The 17,268-nt window shown below is 46.8% G+C and overlaps 1 protein-coding gene across 1 annotated transcript; it reads right to left on the reverse strand.

The window, feature by feature from the left end:
• Window positions 1-9,232: 9,232 nt before the first annotated feature.
• Window positions 9,233-15,805, reverse strand: LOC131267070 (ATP-binding cassette sub-family G member 4). Its single transcript, XM_058269826.1, has 8 exons — window positions 15,520-15,805; window positions 11,557-11,864; window positions 11,352-11,497; window positions 11,050-11,288; window positions 10,567-10,980; window positions 10,187-10,443; window positions 9,890-10,095; window positions 9,233-9,825 (listed from the first exon to the last, which is right to left on the reverse strand). The coding sequence occupies exons 1-8, from the start codon at window positions 15,803-15,805 to the stop codon at window positions 9,684-9,686; spliced, it is 1,998 nt and encodes a 665-aa protein (XP_058125809.1). The 3' UTR covers window positions 9,233-9,683.
• Window positions 15,806-17,268: the final 1,463 nt, after the last annotated feature.

Below are 17,268 nucleotides of genomic sequence, written 5' to 3' on the forward strand. Positions count from 1 at the left end.
TTGACAGACCTAGAAAAGCTTGTTGGGGATGCAATGTCGAGATGCACGTGTGGGGAAGCAGCACGTTGTGCGATTGACAACCCTCCTTCCTCGATCGCAACCGTTCACTGACTGGCATTTGAAATTGTACTGCTGCAAAACGCCCCTAAGGTCTATCGCATCTCGCACGATCTCACTTTTGAAAAAAATACGAGATTATTTCTGCTCGATAAATGGCACATCAAATGCTCCTGGCGTTCTCATTTTTTTTCTACTTGCAGTCGTTAATCTCACTGCCAATCGATTCGTTAGGTAGAATTTTGCGTCAGCGAAGCGGAACAAAAGCATTATTATTTAGCGATTTAACTCCCGTGCGAATTTCGCTAGTTTTGATCATCCGCGTAGATAGCATTACTGGTGGATAGCCTACGAGTACGTTCGATAATCAGCTAAGAAGAATGTTTAACATTCCTAGAGCCACACAGATTCGCCTTGTCGGGAGTTTGATCGGAAACCGCGTTTCATCTTTTCTAATCATGTTCTCCAAACGAACGATCTAGCCGGAAGGATTGTTGTTCGATTGCAACAATGATAACATGACTGGAATCACGTCAGCAGATCCGTTACTCATGGTGCTTTACCAACCCAACGATGTGACGATGAATTATTCACGCAATTCAACCTTCGAACAAACGACGCAGGTGGGTCAATCTCTAGAGGCGAGCTAATTATAGCTCTTCCTTAGGTATTAATGCAGTAATGATCCAATTTTCCAGCGTGTGCCATCAATTTCTAGCCGCTGATTCAACGGTAGACCCAGGAGAAGGATAATTCCCTCCATGCAACACCAATTCGTCCCTCCGGGGTAACAATGTAATTGACAGGAAAACACATTGGGCAAATACCAACCTGCTAATGTTTCATTAACTAACTTTTCTACAGGTTGGTCACATCAGGATGGACTGGATATATAGTTGGACCACCACCGAAAGGTTCGTTTGCATAATTTATGTCGCCAATTTCAACCTTAAGCCGCCTGTCAAAGTGTCCATTTTCGTTTCGGTCAATCAATCACCGACCGGTGAGTTTGATTCGTTCCACTTTAGCTGCTGACCTCTCACATCAGTTTAAGTCAGCTCGACGTCCAGCATTCACCTTTCACCAGCCGTTGAAAAAAAAAAGCTATCCACAAAGCAGGCAAAGACAAATTAGAACTCCCTATAAGGTAACTGATCATCTAAGGATTTAACCAAATGGAAACGAACTCAATCACTTGGCGTCGTTTGCTTCTCAATTTTAGGTCACAGCGGACGAAAACGAGGATGGTCACATTGTGTTCGATTGCGCAATTATTCCGTGAGGGTCTCCTAATGCCAGCAATCATGTAACCTAGTAACCAAATTCTATAACGGCTGCGTCCCCCACTCTACCCTTGGAGATGTTCCTAGACGATTCCGGTTAAAGCCGTCCCTCACCAATAACGGTGGGCGAGATAATAATGATTCACTTTCAACCGCGTTGGACTTTATCAACCCCGGCTGACACGGGTAACGGTGCGGTACAGGCAAAGAATCCGGAACAGACACAGTTTGGCGTCGTTCGTGCCCATTGGAGGCCCTTATCTCGCACCAACGAAGCAGCTGACAACAACAGCAAGCTCCAGCCATCAGCGCGAGCACCGGGAAGCCGTGTGCGTGTCGTCTGGCAGGAACGCAAACGAATGCCATTTCGTACGCCTCGAGTGTGGTGTTTGTTCTTTGTTGCCCCCGCGAACGACCTAGTGACGATGTCTAGTCACGGCATCAACCGATGATCCTCCAGCACTGTGTTTGCACCAAATCGTGGAAGATCGTGGGATCGTTCCGGATCGTTGGTTCGATAAATTAAAGTACTCTACAGTTTCGAACAGCGTTCTCTCACAGGAAGTAAACAAGCGCCTCGTAGCGATTTAAAGCAGCACATTCTTCCATCTTCCCAACAACAGCAGCAACAACCGGCGACCGCAGCGAGCGTTGTTCACATTTGCATATGCGAAAGCGCACTGCCGGGGTTGAAAGCTAAAGTTCAAAGCTCTTAGTATCCGTCAAACCCGCTGCCCGATATAATATGGGTATCGATACGCCACGTGTCACTTGCCGGTTGTGTCGTGAAATGTCAGTACGTCCGCGCATCAACAAGACGCCAAGCCGTACGATGATCGATGAAGCCGTTGGTTAATTGTTAGCCGTAATTAATCGTTTCAAAGGATTTTCCACGCGAGAATGGAGGTGCTGAGAGAACCCAACGCCAAAATGGCTATCCCATCCGTTTGAATGTCCTCCATTGTTCCAAAGGTTGCCACTGCTCAATGATGCGGCTTATAAAATTTCCTTCGCTATGAACGATGAATTACCAAAAGCGGAAGCACGACAGACATGCCTCCCATCATCCGCGCAAGGGTGATGTGTAAAGGCATTACGATACAAATCGTTACATCCGTTTGCGCAAGCTCAGCTTGGTGCAGCGCCTCGATGTTAACCTAAGATGAGTAAACTGTCACCCTCTTTGAGGATGCGTGTTCCGCCACCGCCATGGTGTGTCTGGAATATTAATCTTGCATCCAACTGAGCTACCCTTGGCATTGAAAATGCATAATGTCAACGACGCATATGCGCCACGGGCAATGCGGGAGGAAATGGCACGTCGCAGATTTAGAGATTACCACCAACTTGAAGAATAAGTCGCACACATTAAGTTCCCGAAGCAAGAGAACATTAAAACTTTACCAGAAATCATTTCGGAGGCTGTTGAACGCAATGCTATTGACCTTGTGATAGCGATCCAGCAATTCACCAGATGAACCGTTCCATCCTACCGGTCACCGGTGTTGATGGTTGATGTAGCGTAAAAAAGTGCCCCGTGAGTTAACGATCACCGAAAAGGCTACACATGTTGATGCTTTTATTTTTTCAGTCATACATTGAGGAACGGCAGTCCCGAACCTTTTTAATTACACCAGAAGATGATGTGGGCAAAACGTGCGCAAAAGAAACTGGTTTAAGATACTGGAGGAATCATGCATATTTGGATGTTAATTAAATCTGTACTGAAGCCCAATATGAAATTGTGGACTCAACAGAGACAAGATTCATTCCGAATGACATTGTCTCGTTGCTGAAAGGCAAACAAATACGCATCAAGAAAATTTAATTGGATTGAATAACATGCAGATCTCATCTGCATCCGTTTCAATGAGGCAGTTTGATGATTTGTTTCAAAGAACCAACAAATCCATATGGCACCAGGCGCGTTCTAAACATTTCATACACAGCGATAACATGTACCAACGACAATGTTTTCTGCTTCTACAAGATTGCCACTTACAGAAGAATCATGCTTCCCCTTCGTGAAAATCCACAACTCTTCTGATAGCTCGTGTAGGAGGTTGGATGAGTGATCGCACATGCAAAACAAAACCCTTCCTTAGGGGCCTTTCTAAGTCACCATAATGGGCGATACTTGTTTCTATTTTCTTTCCCTCTCCTGATAAATCATCTCCACCGAACGCTCAATGGCGTCCGGGTTGGTTCATTGGTGGTAGCAGCTCGAAATGCAACCGTGCACCACTGCAACTGCACTTCGCCCGCCGTTCCGCGTGCAGCATTGAGCGAATGTTTATGTTCTCCTTCACGTGTCCGGCGGGGTTCTGCCGGCCGTCCTTCCTCGGCCCGCGTGCCCCCTCGTGACGTCCAGCACAGGGCGAGCCTATCCCTTCCCGACCCTCCACACGGGGCTCGACGTCGACGTTGCACATTACTCGTTTGCCATGGCATAGACCCGATACAACACTGCCTTCTTCTGCATTTGCGCAACACACAAACACTCTCTACCCTCCTCCTCGCCGTTCGCCCCAACCCCGTCTTCAAGCACCTGTTGCCACTTCGAAGGCAGCATTCTCGATGCGATCGGTGATCGACGATCATCGACGACGGTGAAGGTTTTTATGCAACACTCCGGCTACCCGCCAACACGAACGGCACGATTTCGCGGGTTCGACTTAAACTCTCCGGCACATAGCTTCAACAACAACATCAACAACGACCTTCCCCTTGCGTTATTCGAATGGCATCGCGAAAAGACAAACAGTGAGACAAACGAACGGCTCAATTATCGTAGCAGAACGTTGCCGAAACGGTACTTCACATACGCAGCCGACTGTGGTTCAGGCACCTCCGGCGATTCGAAGGGGTTCGAATCGAAAAACGCTACACATGTTTGATGCCACCGAAAATACGCTCCACCGAGGACGTGACGCGAATGGACACCACAATTTGACTCCGGAGCAAAGTTTAATCGCACCAGGAAAAGATTTAATTTACTCCACATTTTAAAACACACTCCGCAAGCACCTTTTGGTGGATTGGAGTAGGCTTTTTTTTAAATTTCACAGACACCATCAGCATTCGGTTGGGTATCTCTTGGGGACGTCAGTTCATACAGGCGTCATCCCGTATGAAATTGATCGTTCTTATCACGGTTGGGTTCTTATCTCACGGCACTGGGGCGCGAAATGTAAACAGAAACGGCGCGATGCACCCAAACCAACTGCTCTCTTGGTGGCATCACAAGCACATTTCTACTGCACTGTCGTCTCCCGGAGCCGATTCGAACATGTGGGCGAATATTTCATCATCATCAACGTCATGCTTCCTGTTTACGACCCGAGAACAAACGCGATGACGAATGTGTAGCAAATGGGATGGGATGTCTGTAAACATTGGCGATTTTTTGGCGATCTCATTGGGCAAATAGTCCACCAACCGAACCGAGGCAGAACCGAATGTGGCACACTTAGCCGTGACACTTTTACTTTGCTTTGCCTATTCTGACGCACAAAGTCCAGTAGCACACCATCATCACTTCCTTCCTGTTCCACGGCGCGGTGGAAGAATATCGATCGGAACACGGAAAAGTACGGAAAACAAACACTGGCTAGACACCGAATGTTGACTGTTTTGTACTTACGATTTAGTTCTTTTTTCCATCGCAGAAAGTAGGTATTAGAATGTATTAGTCATCGGCAAGAAAGTGCTACAAATAATAAGCACACTACTTTAAAAAAACCCACTTTCTTTGTTCTTTTCTAGCACAGAAAAATGAAGAAACTCTCAGGCACGCACGATCAAAAACTACCCTTTTCGTGTTGGCGCACGATCGCCAAGAAATGGTAGAACAGCAGAAAGCAGCCAAAGAAAATAAAACACACCCCGCTTGCTTCGATTTCGCTGACTCCGCGCGTGTCCGTGCGCGTGGTTTCACGCGTCTTGTCTCGACGGAAGAAACGGTTCGACTGAAGCGCGATTACGAGCGAAGGAAGGCGATATAGCTCGCGAGTCCGATGCTGCTCCACCAGGCGTGCGCTCCACCACCGGCGGCTACGTAGAAAGAAGACGTGGACGATGGGAACCTGGGCCGGGGGAAGGGTGATCGGATCGGAAAACCTTCCCGCGAGCGTTGCTGAGAGTGTGTGAGAGCTTCGGAAACCGTTCGAGAGAGAGAGCTTCCCCGGGAAAAGCGTGAAGCGAACAGTTTTGGGAATTGTGATCGCACTCCCAAAAATGCATCCTACTATCCATATGGCCGCTCGGATATTCTCATTCTACGTTCGGTGAAATCATGCATTGGTCCGTTTCATTGGACGACCTAGAGCATGACGTAGAAAATTCAAGTTTTAAGCTGTGACGATCGGGAGATCCAAGTCGAAAAACCTGTTTGAGGACCCATTCCAAAACATTCAGCAGGACAATGGAATGAGAATTGGAGGATCTTTTTAATAGTTCATCTCATGTAAAGAATGGAACATAAACGATTTTTGAGCGGAGTTCAAAACATGAGAAAATCTATGTTGATGAAGGCTAAAGACGCGATACAAATGAGTGAGATTTTGGTTATTTCTCGTCGACTTTCAGCAAATTCCCCTCCGGACACTTTCAAACTAATTAATGAAACAGTGACTCGCTCTAAAATCCCACACTTTCAGAACCACACTGACCACCACGTCGTTATGGGAAAAACATTCCTACTGGGCTCAGCAGACTTCTCCTTCACCCGTTCAGCGACTCGTGCGACAGCCCTGCAGTCGTGAACCTGAATAGTGTGATCTTTGCATAGGATTCCATTCGACATTGTTTTTGTTTTCTTATTGCTTGATCTTGCACTTGACAAACGGCTAACTGTTGATGATGTTATTCCCAACCAACTACTTCCGGGGAACTATCGAGACTCAAAGGAAGGACTTAAGAAGATCTGGTTGAAGTGATAGTGCAACAGCAACGACCTATCGAACAGCATAGAATGGTTGATAAGGAGTGTTCGACCCGTTGCTTGGAAAGTGGCCGAAGAGTCTGCGTCCATTTTGCGGAGCTACATTCACGGTCATCACATCTCTGACAACTGGAGGGCACTCGGTCGAAGCCCTCCCCAGTACTACCGTGGAAAATACGCAACAGTTTCCGCGCGATAGGAGAAATATAGCGTTGCCCATTAGTCAATGCAGTGATCACGCGTAGCCCGGCTATGCTGCCGCCGGGAGATAATTAATTATACGAATGCAAATAGATTCTACACCCTCAAAGGCGCCACCAACACCCGCACGGTTATGATCCAAGGCAAAAAGGGGTCGTGACCGATCCATCGGAGGATCGATGCTGAGAAAAATGAATCACACAGCTGTTCGAAAACCGACACCCGAAGGGTTTGACCCAAGAAACACCGTGTTCTAATTGGCAACATCCAAACACCCGGCAATGTGTTTGTGGTAGAACGCGACGATGCGTCTACTAGTAATGGGGCCTATTTACTACCTAGCGGCTAAACTCGTTCCACTAGAAGGTCTCCGTTGCACCGTATGACCCATTTTTGCCGACGGTTCGTTCGACGGCCCAGGACCAGCGCTTGGAACACGCCTGTTACAAAAGCCGATCGCGACGACTACGGCGACGAGACTCGATGCTTACCTTCGATTCTAGTCCAAGCCTTTGATTACATATCCGATGGCGGCAGCAGGTAACGTAATCTGCCGTATTTATCTCTCATTACAGCGAGGTGTGCAAGGGGGCGATGCGTTTACCCATGCGGTTTTCCCTACAATGTAAGCGTGTGCTGGATGATTGGTTTCCCCAAATGAAGGGGAAAAGATCGTGAGCACATGTAATCCTGGGTAAGAAATCAATGTCAAGGATTCCCGAATGGAAGGACCCGATTCGCCGAAGTCGATAGTCTAATCCTGATAAAACTGATAATAAACACCCTCCCGTTTTAGGTCATTGCACCTGGATTTTTTGATACTACCGTGCCTCCAAAGTGCATTTTCGCAACCCTTGCTGCACCGCGCTTATCGCAGCACTGTCTCTACGGGCCTGACGTTGGTGATTTTATTGCACGATAAGATAACACCTGTAATACTGTACGAAACCGAAATTACACTTTTTTTCGATTCCACAATATCAAATACATTCGCTTATCTTTCAAGTTCAATAGTGGGTGGAAACTATGAGTGCTTCTAATGTTTGGGAACGTTAGCTCCCACCAATTTTAGTGAATGGATGGTCAACAATTGCTGATGAAATCAACGATAGTAGTAACAGTCGCGTAGCAAACCGTTGTTCCATTTCCGTTCAAATACAAATTAATGTGACAATGTTATGCTCCGAAAAGGCTACGTTCAATATATAATTAGGTCGGGTTAATAACTGGTCATTAGGTAGCAAGCTTACCTCAGCGAATGGTGTTTGTTTTCGCGTCCCCTGTGCGTCCGATAAAACTGATGTTTGTCTGACGAAAGGGTGACTGTTCCTTTTTGCGTGTTTTAGTCGCTTCATGTTTGCCTTGATCTACTGTATGTTATTCTATTACGATTTTGAAACTCTTCGGTTCGAATTTCTTAAAAGCACACTAATCATTTCAGTGAGATCCATTCCAGTGGAAACAATAAACCCCCCACCGCTTAATCGTGATACCGTGAGCAGCATAGCGAGAAAGATGACTACCGTTTTGCAGCATTTACCCTTTCCATTAGCTTCTATTAGCGTGTTACAACTGCGACCCCGCCGAGCGAGTATTGCATCTTTGATGCATCTCTAATGCAATCATAGCGCGACGCAGCGGCAAAATTCTACCTGATGGATTATGCCACCGTTTCTTTGAAGCATGATCACCATGCAACGATCACACTTCGCTGTTAACGGGGTTATACACGTTTTACATGTTTGAAACTTGAGCTGATTTTGTGAAATTAGAAAGAGTTTACAGTGTCACCAACTAAAACCAGTCATCTCTAAGAAAACCGTAGTGGCCTTGTGGAATTTGTGTCAGTTCGAAGGACATGGATGGAATATGAAACCAACCTGATGTATGTTTTGTTATGGTTGAATAATAAGTATTTAAGATACAACATTTACCAATGCAGCAAAATTAAAATCGTCAATAAATGAAAAATTAACAACGGCCAGTAAACTTTTATTTTGAAAATCCTAAAACAAGCTTTATTCAAGACACCTTATTTGTAATACCGATTATCTACACCTTGGTAAATGGTCAAGTTTATCTTTGCTTATGTAGCTTGGTGAAACGGTAAACTGGTTCAACTACCGGCTAGTGTACCGGTTTGCTAATGTTTAAAAAAATAGGTTTTTCAAAAATAGAAATGATTGAAACATTTTTCATTAGACAAAATCATCTTTAAAAGTCCTTTCATTCAAAAGATTTTCCCTGGATTGGCTTTTGCTGTTTTAAATTAAATTAGTATCTTTCTTCCCCAAGTTCCATCTCTCTACCAAACAGTTAACTTATCAGACTAAGAAATTAAATTTGCTAGTATTCTCCATAGTACAATGGAATATCCTTGGTTATATTTCGGAGCAGAATACATTGTCATACTTTATCCATAGACTGTTATTTAAAATCCCAGTTTGATTGAGTATCCATCGGTCACGATTCTTCCATAAGCTGTCTAGTCTAATTATATAATTAAAATCCAACAATCTTCACGTCGTATCACGTTCGTCGTAACAATGTATTGAACGTGGATCAATAATTGACGCTAACACAAACGATTGAGCAAGTTTATCGTTTCTTACTAGCAATTACATTGACCAGTACATAAAATGAATTGCTGTTGGTCTAATAAAGCATTCTATTGCACGGAATTGATCGTTACCTGGAAGAATGACCAAGTTCAAAACTCAGAAACAAACGCAGTTATTTTATAGAATGTGTTTGTGTTGCATTTATTGACTAAAACAATTACTAACAATACATTAGGCGCTAATTCAACGGTACTTTATCAGTAAAAAAACCTTAAACCGACGAAATCTGCTAAAGAAAAAGGGGACATTTCATTCACAGCTACAGTAAACGTTTAACTTCTAGGAGCACGAAAGCAAAGAGAAAAGTAATCTTGTTCTGAATTATATACAGCTAAAAATGCACCTCGATAAGATTGTGGAATCTGAATTGAAACGAATTCTTTTGGCAAACCCTTTTTGGTTTCGTTTTGTTGTGTTCCCCCTCCATCCACTGGCACGATCTCTGGCAACGAACATCACATCAAACATTGCTATTCATCACATGGCGCTGGATAACTGGATCAGCTTGCGTGGGGAAAACTGCGTTGGAATTCTACGCTACCGTTGGACTCTAACCTATGACTAAACACAGGACGTTCTCTACCGCACGGACACAACCTTCCACCGTAGGCAGAAGTAGCAGGCCACACGGACAAGCAACAACGTGGCGCATAAAGCGTACACGTCCTTCCAGAACTGGTCGCCCTCCATCGAAATCTCTGACAAGAACTTGGCCGGATATCTAAACGATAAAGGACAATATTACATCGATGGGTTCGAAGACACAGCAACACTGACCAACTCACCTGTAATGGCAGTAAGGCTTCAGCTCGCAATCGAGCGTCTCGCGGTTTTCGCCGTATATTGCGTTAACGTAACCCTCTAAGCCGTAGCGTAGATAAGAGATGTGGCTGCCCCATTTAAGGTAGCTCGGAAGATCGCGCAACGTCACACCGAACCCGGCGAACATCATCATCGGGATGGTCAGTACAGGTCCCAGGAAGGTACCGTTCTGTGGAAATGGACCGAAAAGGCCACGTATTGTATTACAACTCAGCATGGACAACTCTTCACTGACGTGCGATAAGCGAACCATTACTTACCACCACATTAAACCAGGCACCGATGGTCAGTCCGATACTCTGGGCTATCAACACAATCAACAGACTGATGGTAAAGAACATCCCGAAGCGGAACCATTCCATGGGCTGCCCGCTCATCAGGTAGATGATGACGGTGAAGATCAGACAGCAGAATACGGAGAGCGGAATATCAATGATCGACACCGAGAGGTAGTAACACTTTAACGTGTACCACCGATTAAAGTGTTCCTTCAGAATTACACCCATCTCGGTGGGGACTGGAAGAAAGAGAGTGAGAGACCGAGAAATCGAAAGTTATAGCATGTGGGGGTTACTCTATGCCATTGACCAGCCAGACAGTCAGGCGTCGTCTGTGTCGTTGTCAGAATTGTTTGACTTACATGTCAGCACGGTTAGCATCATCGTGGCCATCATATGATGCATCAGGATGGAAAAAAGCAGATTGTAGTTGTCGAGTACCCGTGACCCTTCGTTGCCGGCGTCAATGAACAGGAACCCCAGCATGGCGGCGATGACTATGTTCACTCCAATCCTCAGATGAGTAAGGGTGGCGTCTCGCCGAGCCTTGATTATGCCGCGCTTGATAAGCACCTGAAGCTGGTGCACCTGGGACGTCGTAGTAAGATCCTCGTTCTGCTCGATGATCTTCTTCAGTGGGTACTTCTTGCGTAGCTGTTCGAGCTTTAGCAATTTCCGCTTATCGGTGAACCATTCAGTGCTTTCACCGTTTCCCATCTCCATCACCATGCGCTGGATGCGATCGTCTCCATACTCCCCGCAGGCAAGTTCGATCACTAAAACCAGTGAAAGCCAAATAATCACGTCACATTCTAAAGTTAACTGAGTGTTGAGAGGGCACTCACCATAATCAGCGGGGTTGTGGTACACAGGACAAGGCATCTCGACGGATTGCAGGAATGGAACGAGACTGTTCGTGCAACCCTGATACATGCACTCGCCGTTCGAGAGGACGTACACCTGATCAAACTCCTGGAACAGCTTGGCGGATGGCTGATGAATGGTGCAGATGATCGTTCGTCCCTGGTTGGCCAATTGTTTTAGCAGGCCCACAACTTGGTTGCACGAGAAACTATCCAAACCACTGTGGAGAAAAACAAAATAGCAATCGAAGGTTCCAACACTTGCATGAAGTTGAGTTTCTTACGTGGTTGGCTCGTCCAAGAACATGATCGTCGGGTTGTTGATGAGCTCCAGCGCAATGGACAACCTTTTCCGCTGCCCTCCGGACAGACGCTTCGTGATGGTGAACTGATGCTCGTACAGGCCAAGTACCGTCAGGATGTCTTCAATCTTGAAGCAAACATACGTTTAGTAACAACTCTCTATCGGCCATTGCAAAGGCGACTTACAATGGATTCCTTCTCGTGACGGGTCACTTCCGGACCTAGCTTCAGATCCGCCGCGATGCGCATATTCTCCAGCACCGTCAGCAGCGTCTGCAACCGGTCGACCTGCGTGATGTAGCACGTCATCCGCCGGAAACTGTTGAGGTTGCGAATGCGCCCGTTCACGTACACCGCTCCTTCGACGCCCGTCTTCCGGTAGCCCGATAGCACGTCCAGTAACGTCGATTTACCCGCCCCCGACGGACCCATGATGGCGATCAGCTGAGAGCCCGGGAACTTCCCATTCACCTTGTGGAGAATTTCTTTTTGCCCTGGAAGGGAGGGAGAATCGAGACCGAGAAGAAGAAATTGAGATTAATCGAAGCGGCCTTCCTCGTTACTACATCACATGTTTACCCTTGGACCTTTTTCCACGAGCAAGTCGTAAAAAAGCGTTACTCACACACGCCATCGCATTCTCGAGACCAAAATAATCCCGAGCTGGTAGAATAATAAATCAAAAATTGTTTCTCCGGGAATGTAAACGGCCGTGAAATAAATATCAGCAAGGTGGTATCTTATCAGCTATTTCCTTGATTTTTGTATCACCGTCCCCTCTCCCCGGACCTCACCTTCACCCCCCATTTCCCACGAATCATCGATAAGCAAGAATACCGGGTGTGAAGTTTATAAAATGTTGGTTTCAAAGTACAGCAATATTTTCTCTCCGATCCGGAGTGTATATGCCCTTTTTGAATAACAAACCACCTTCTACAACACCTCCATTCTAGTGTAATGGAAGCACCAGGAACTAAGCCCCGCAGGGCAAAGTCCTTTCAACCCCCCAGCCGGCTTAGAACGTCGCCGTTTAAGTTGGGTGTTTTGCTCCCGGAATAAGAGGTAGTGCTCGAGACCGAGTAGTAAATAACTGTTTTGATAGCACTCGATCACCGTGCGCTTTTTGTTTGTCGAACAGTAAACTATAAGTACGACTAATACTCCAGTGAACGATTTAGTACAGACTAAAGAAAAAAAATGGTTAATACTGTGCCTCATAACCACCTATGGACTTTGTTGACGCAAGCAAAGCTGCATGATAAGGGACATACGACAAATAATCAGAGATTGATCCCCGCCCAACCAACCTTCATCCTCACCTAGAGGTCTAGAAGGGATAATAAGCAGGGGCACATGAAAACAACGAGCTGCGATTCGATTGCGATCCTCAATCGTGAAGTGGCGAGAAGGATTATGCATTACACTCGTTTTGTATTTCTTCCCCAGAGCTTGGTGGTGGTTTCGTTGTTTATCAGCTGGTTTGCAGCACAATGGCAGGAGCTTATCCTGGAGCCAGATAACACCCTAAGAGGCCCGAGCTGGGCAAAGGTGAATTTTGAAGTAGAGCTCTTTCGTACTGTGGCTATTTTTACGAAGGGTTGCGTCACAAAAGAGGGCTGTGTCATATTTTTCCAATCACGGGTAATGAAACTGTGATTTATGTTTGCTCGTTGAGTATCAAGTATCTTAGGGGCAACAGACTTAAACAAGTGCTTCGACCGGAAATGGCTTGTTTCCGATGCCGTTCTGATTATTATTTACTCGATACATGCAGCAGGTAGGTTTGTATCCAAGCAGAATAACGAAGGGTCAGATAAGAATCACTTACAGACTCCCTCATTTATGCTTGGCAGCTGAATCAAATTGCAAATAAGACGTTCCGGATCGCGAACTCAGGGTTTAGGTATTAATCCGCAAGCGTGCACACGTGGATGACATGTTACTCCCGATCTCCGCAGCCACAATCCTCACCAACCGAGTTCAAGTTCATAAATTTGCTCCCTCGCAGGACAAATGCTAAAGGACGTGCTAGGTGTAAAATCGCTATGTGAGCCACAGCAAACCGGCTTTGCTAATAAGGCTTCCAGAGAGAGACTAATGATGCCTACGAGAGTACGCGACAGATAGTAGGCTGCACCTTTTTCCACCCTTTTCCGCAAGGTTAGAGGGCTACAGGCTTGGGGCGATCGTACGCACGTGAGTCAGTGGCATGTGTGGACGCGTACACAACATCCGTCACGATCCCCGGTGCCGACGAGGAAGTGTGTTCGAGTGGAAAATTAACGGCTTGCAGCGACGACGCCGTCCAGCGACGTTAGAGAACCAGTTGACCGTGGCGATCGACGCACTTGCAATCTTTATGCTGTCGGTGCAAAGCCAGTCAACAAACAAAACAACCAACCGAGCGGTCCTCATACTGGCCATGCGTCACTCCGTTTTACTGAAGCGTCTATTTGACACCGGCATCGATCGACATTATCAACACTTTCCTTCTCTCTTTATGAACTTTCTTTGTTCACGCAAAGGGCTGACTGCATTCAAGTGTCCTCTTGACACCGGACGTCTTTCTTCGCAACACCGATCGCGATCGTGATCGAAGTGGATCGTTCCGGCGCCTGCAGGAATCCTGCCCTGTGCGAACTACTTCAAGGACATGTGCGATCGACCACACAAACCGGTAGCGAAAACTACGTGATGATGATCGATGCACGATCGTGTCTTGCAATCACGGACACGGACGACACGAGCCCGTTGTGCTGTTTACTATTCTCCAAAGGTAAACCACATGTGTGTCCGTTAGGTGAACAAGAATAGTTTCAGATGTGATTGGAATATTTAAAGGCAACGTTTGATTTAACGCTCTAAACGATCGACGTAGTTCAAATATCAATAAGACTTTGGTTTGTGGAACAAATTATGATTCATTCACGTCATTCATTAACCGCGGTTTGTTTTCGAATTGTCATAACCGAGGCATTTCCAAGGAACACAAAACAAAACTGACGCTCTTTATGTATTCATAAGCTTTCCAAACAACCAACGATGAGAATGTAAACTGTAAATATGATGTGACGACGGCCTTCAAAGTGTAATTTTGGTAAAACCAGATACCTTCCGAAAAGGCGAAAACCAAGTGGATGTTTTCGCCTCAATCAACCAAATTGATTGAACATTAGGAAGTGTGTTTTTACGATTATGTCATACATTTTATGAAGGTTACATTCAGTTAAACAACTAAGCTAGGTCATAAAATGGGTGATCTTGAGCTCGTTGGCATTTGAAATGTGACAGGAAGCACCCGATCGTGGTTCAATAAAATCTATCTTTCTATCGTTGTTGTTTGGATGAATCGCTCGAAGAAACATAGCAGTGTGAATCAATTAAAGTGTTTCGATGCATATGACTCGCTTCTCGAAAGGTACACTACCCTGTCCCCGTTCTTCTCCCTCACCCCGACACCTTCCGTTGGGCGACTAATTGATGCAAATCATTCGCACAAACCGTACGAGATTAGAGTCTCGTGTTTGAGACACTCTCTGTAGGGAGCGACTTTAACACTTTGTTGCCATCGTCCGCGGGTCTTGTCCTAAACGCTTGCCCTGACCTATCCCGCGCGCCACCAACACTCCCCCCCGTCTAGGGTGCATTCTGAGCGGAATTTCCACCGCGTTCACCCCGATCCGGTCGAAAATCGCGATAAAGACACGCGATCCTCCCGAACGGCTCTTTGTTGCACGCTCGAGTTCACACACAAAGCGGATCACGGTGCGCGGTGCTAAAGTGCCCTGTTTTGCGCTGCAGCACGTCGTCGAACGAAAGCGAAAAAAGTGTCTTTCAACGGGGGGCGATTATCACTAGGCCGATCAATGCGGCGTCCGTAAGAAAAAGAAAAACACACTCATAAAAATCGAAAACGCCTTGCCTGCGCCAAACGCGCAGAGGGTGATACTGAGGGTAGCGCAAAGAAGAAAAAACGGGGTAAGGTGATCGTCCTCCGAGGGTTGATATTGGGCGTCAGCACAATATAGCAACGCTGGAGTCACGTGGAGCGCCCGCTTGGGAAAATGGGAGAAAATCCCTTTCGGACGAACCGCGTGGTCCGGGGTGGGAAGTGGTAAGTCGATTTGTCACCTTCCTGCCGGTGCTTACCTTTGCGAAATCCGAGATCCACGACGTACGACACATCTTTGAACTGAATGTCGACGGGTTCGCGTGGCGGCAGGTTCTGGAACGGCCGGACGGCATGGCTCTCGATGTCGTGGTTCGAGGTGAACGAATTGCCGTTGCCGGTGTTGTTACGAATTACCGCCTGGTCCATGTTGCGCGAGTCCTTACGATTCAGCGGCACCGTCGTTTGGTTGTACACCGGGGCCGACTGAGCCTCGGAGAGATTGGCCAGCGCAATGCCCCGCACTTCCTGCTGTAGGATATCCATCTTCGTTCGAGAGGGGCACTTCGTGGGAACTCCAGACTTTGCTCAACACCACTTACACTTTGCACCCTCTTGACTAACGTCGCGTCTAGTTGTTCAAAATCGGATTCAGAGCAATTCAGGCTTCCCTAGAGTCTGTTTGTCATCAGCTCTCAGACCTAAAGGCTCTCAGGCACACCTGTATGTACACTGCTAATCACTCGCGGCTCACAACCCTTACCACCCCCCGGTGACGATCCACTCTGACCGACGTCCAGTGAACTTCTGAGCCACCTCAGGTGCCACTGATTGTTCCCTAGTAACTCAAGAGACCGGTAGACCTCGTTCACGTCACGCCAAGACTAAATGTGGAACAGTCAATCTCTCTCCTTCCGTTGGAGAATGGTAGTACACAACGATAGAGTGCATTAAACGAGTACACCAACACGTAAAACGTAAACAGCCTGGCTGCACTGCCTAGACGAAATAGAACACGCACGAAGTGCACCGTCGGCACTCGCGAGAAGTAACGTCTCTGTGTCCTTACGACGACGACGTGTTGCTCCTTTGTGTGGACGTACGCGAATATCCACCGGACGAGACGAGCGACCACTTCTAACCCGGTCTAGCGACAAAGAACTACTGATTCTCAACTAACGCAATCGAAGGCGGCAAACCCCGCACGACGACGACGACGAGCCGGCGCTTGCAGGTTGAGACAGACTCAGCGACTTGCTGTTTTGCTGTCTTGGTTGCGCGACCGCATACATCTGCTAGTGAAGCACAGATTCCAACACTTCAACCCTCGGTGAGCTACCCCAACGTCTTGGGGTGTGGAGATTTCCGCAACCCCCCAACCGATCACCATACATTGCTGCTCCAGCTCCAGCTGATAACGATTGATTCGGGAGCGATTGACTGCATGTTGTATGAGTGTTTCCCCCTCGTAGGGGGAGGGAGCATTTTGGCACCCTTTAGTCGATGTTATCTTCGCCCTCGGCGAACAGTGGTTTTTTCAACGTCTTCTTAACACTCCGGTCTTCGAAATTCACATCGCACGACATTGCTACGAAGTTGATAACAGGTGTACCTTTTTTGGTTCTTATCACATGCACAAAAATTGCTGCTTTGCGACAGCATGCTTTTCTGCATAAGAGAGGGTTCGTTTCATAGGAGTCTTTTGTAGCGCCACACTATCGAATGGAATACTTTCAAGACGTGAGATAACCCTAATTAAAATATCATTTGCTGGTACTTTCTTGGTTACATCATCACTTGAACTCGACCCCAGGGAGCTTGGTGTAGGTGGCGAAAGTTGTTTGCTGTTTACACGAACTGCACAAGGTCAGCGAAGTCGTCTCGACCAAAACCGGAACTGCGCTGCCCGGTTGGTGGGGAAATCAAGCTAATTACTTGAACTCTGACGCTGCCCTATAATCGGATGCAAGTTAATTCCTCCCCGCAAAATCGGTGGAGGTCAAAAAAGC

Source organism: Anopheles coustani, chromosome 2 (assembly GCF_943734705.1).
Source record: "Anopheles coustani chromosome 2, idAnoCousDA_361_x.2, whole genome shotgun sequence".
NCBI classification, from domain to species: domain Eukaryota; kingdom Metazoa; phylum Arthropoda; class Insecta; order Diptera; family Culicidae; genus Anopheles; species Anopheles coustani.

Excerpts from the sequence above, each read along its gene's own strand:
- LOC131267070 (XM_058269826.1), bottom strand. The coding sequence starts at position 15,805 with ATGGATATCCTACAGCAGGAAGTGCGGGGCATTGCGCTGGCCAATCTC. Across the intron at positions 11,865-15,519 it reads GGATCTCGGATTTCGCAAAG|GGCAAAAAGAAATTCTCCAC; the intron begins GTAAGCACCGGC and ends CCTCCCTTCCAG. Across the intron at positions 9,826-9,889 it reads AAGCCTTACTGCCATTACAG|ATATCCGGCCAAGTTCTTGT; the intron begins GTGAGTTGGTCA and ends TTTATCGTTTAG.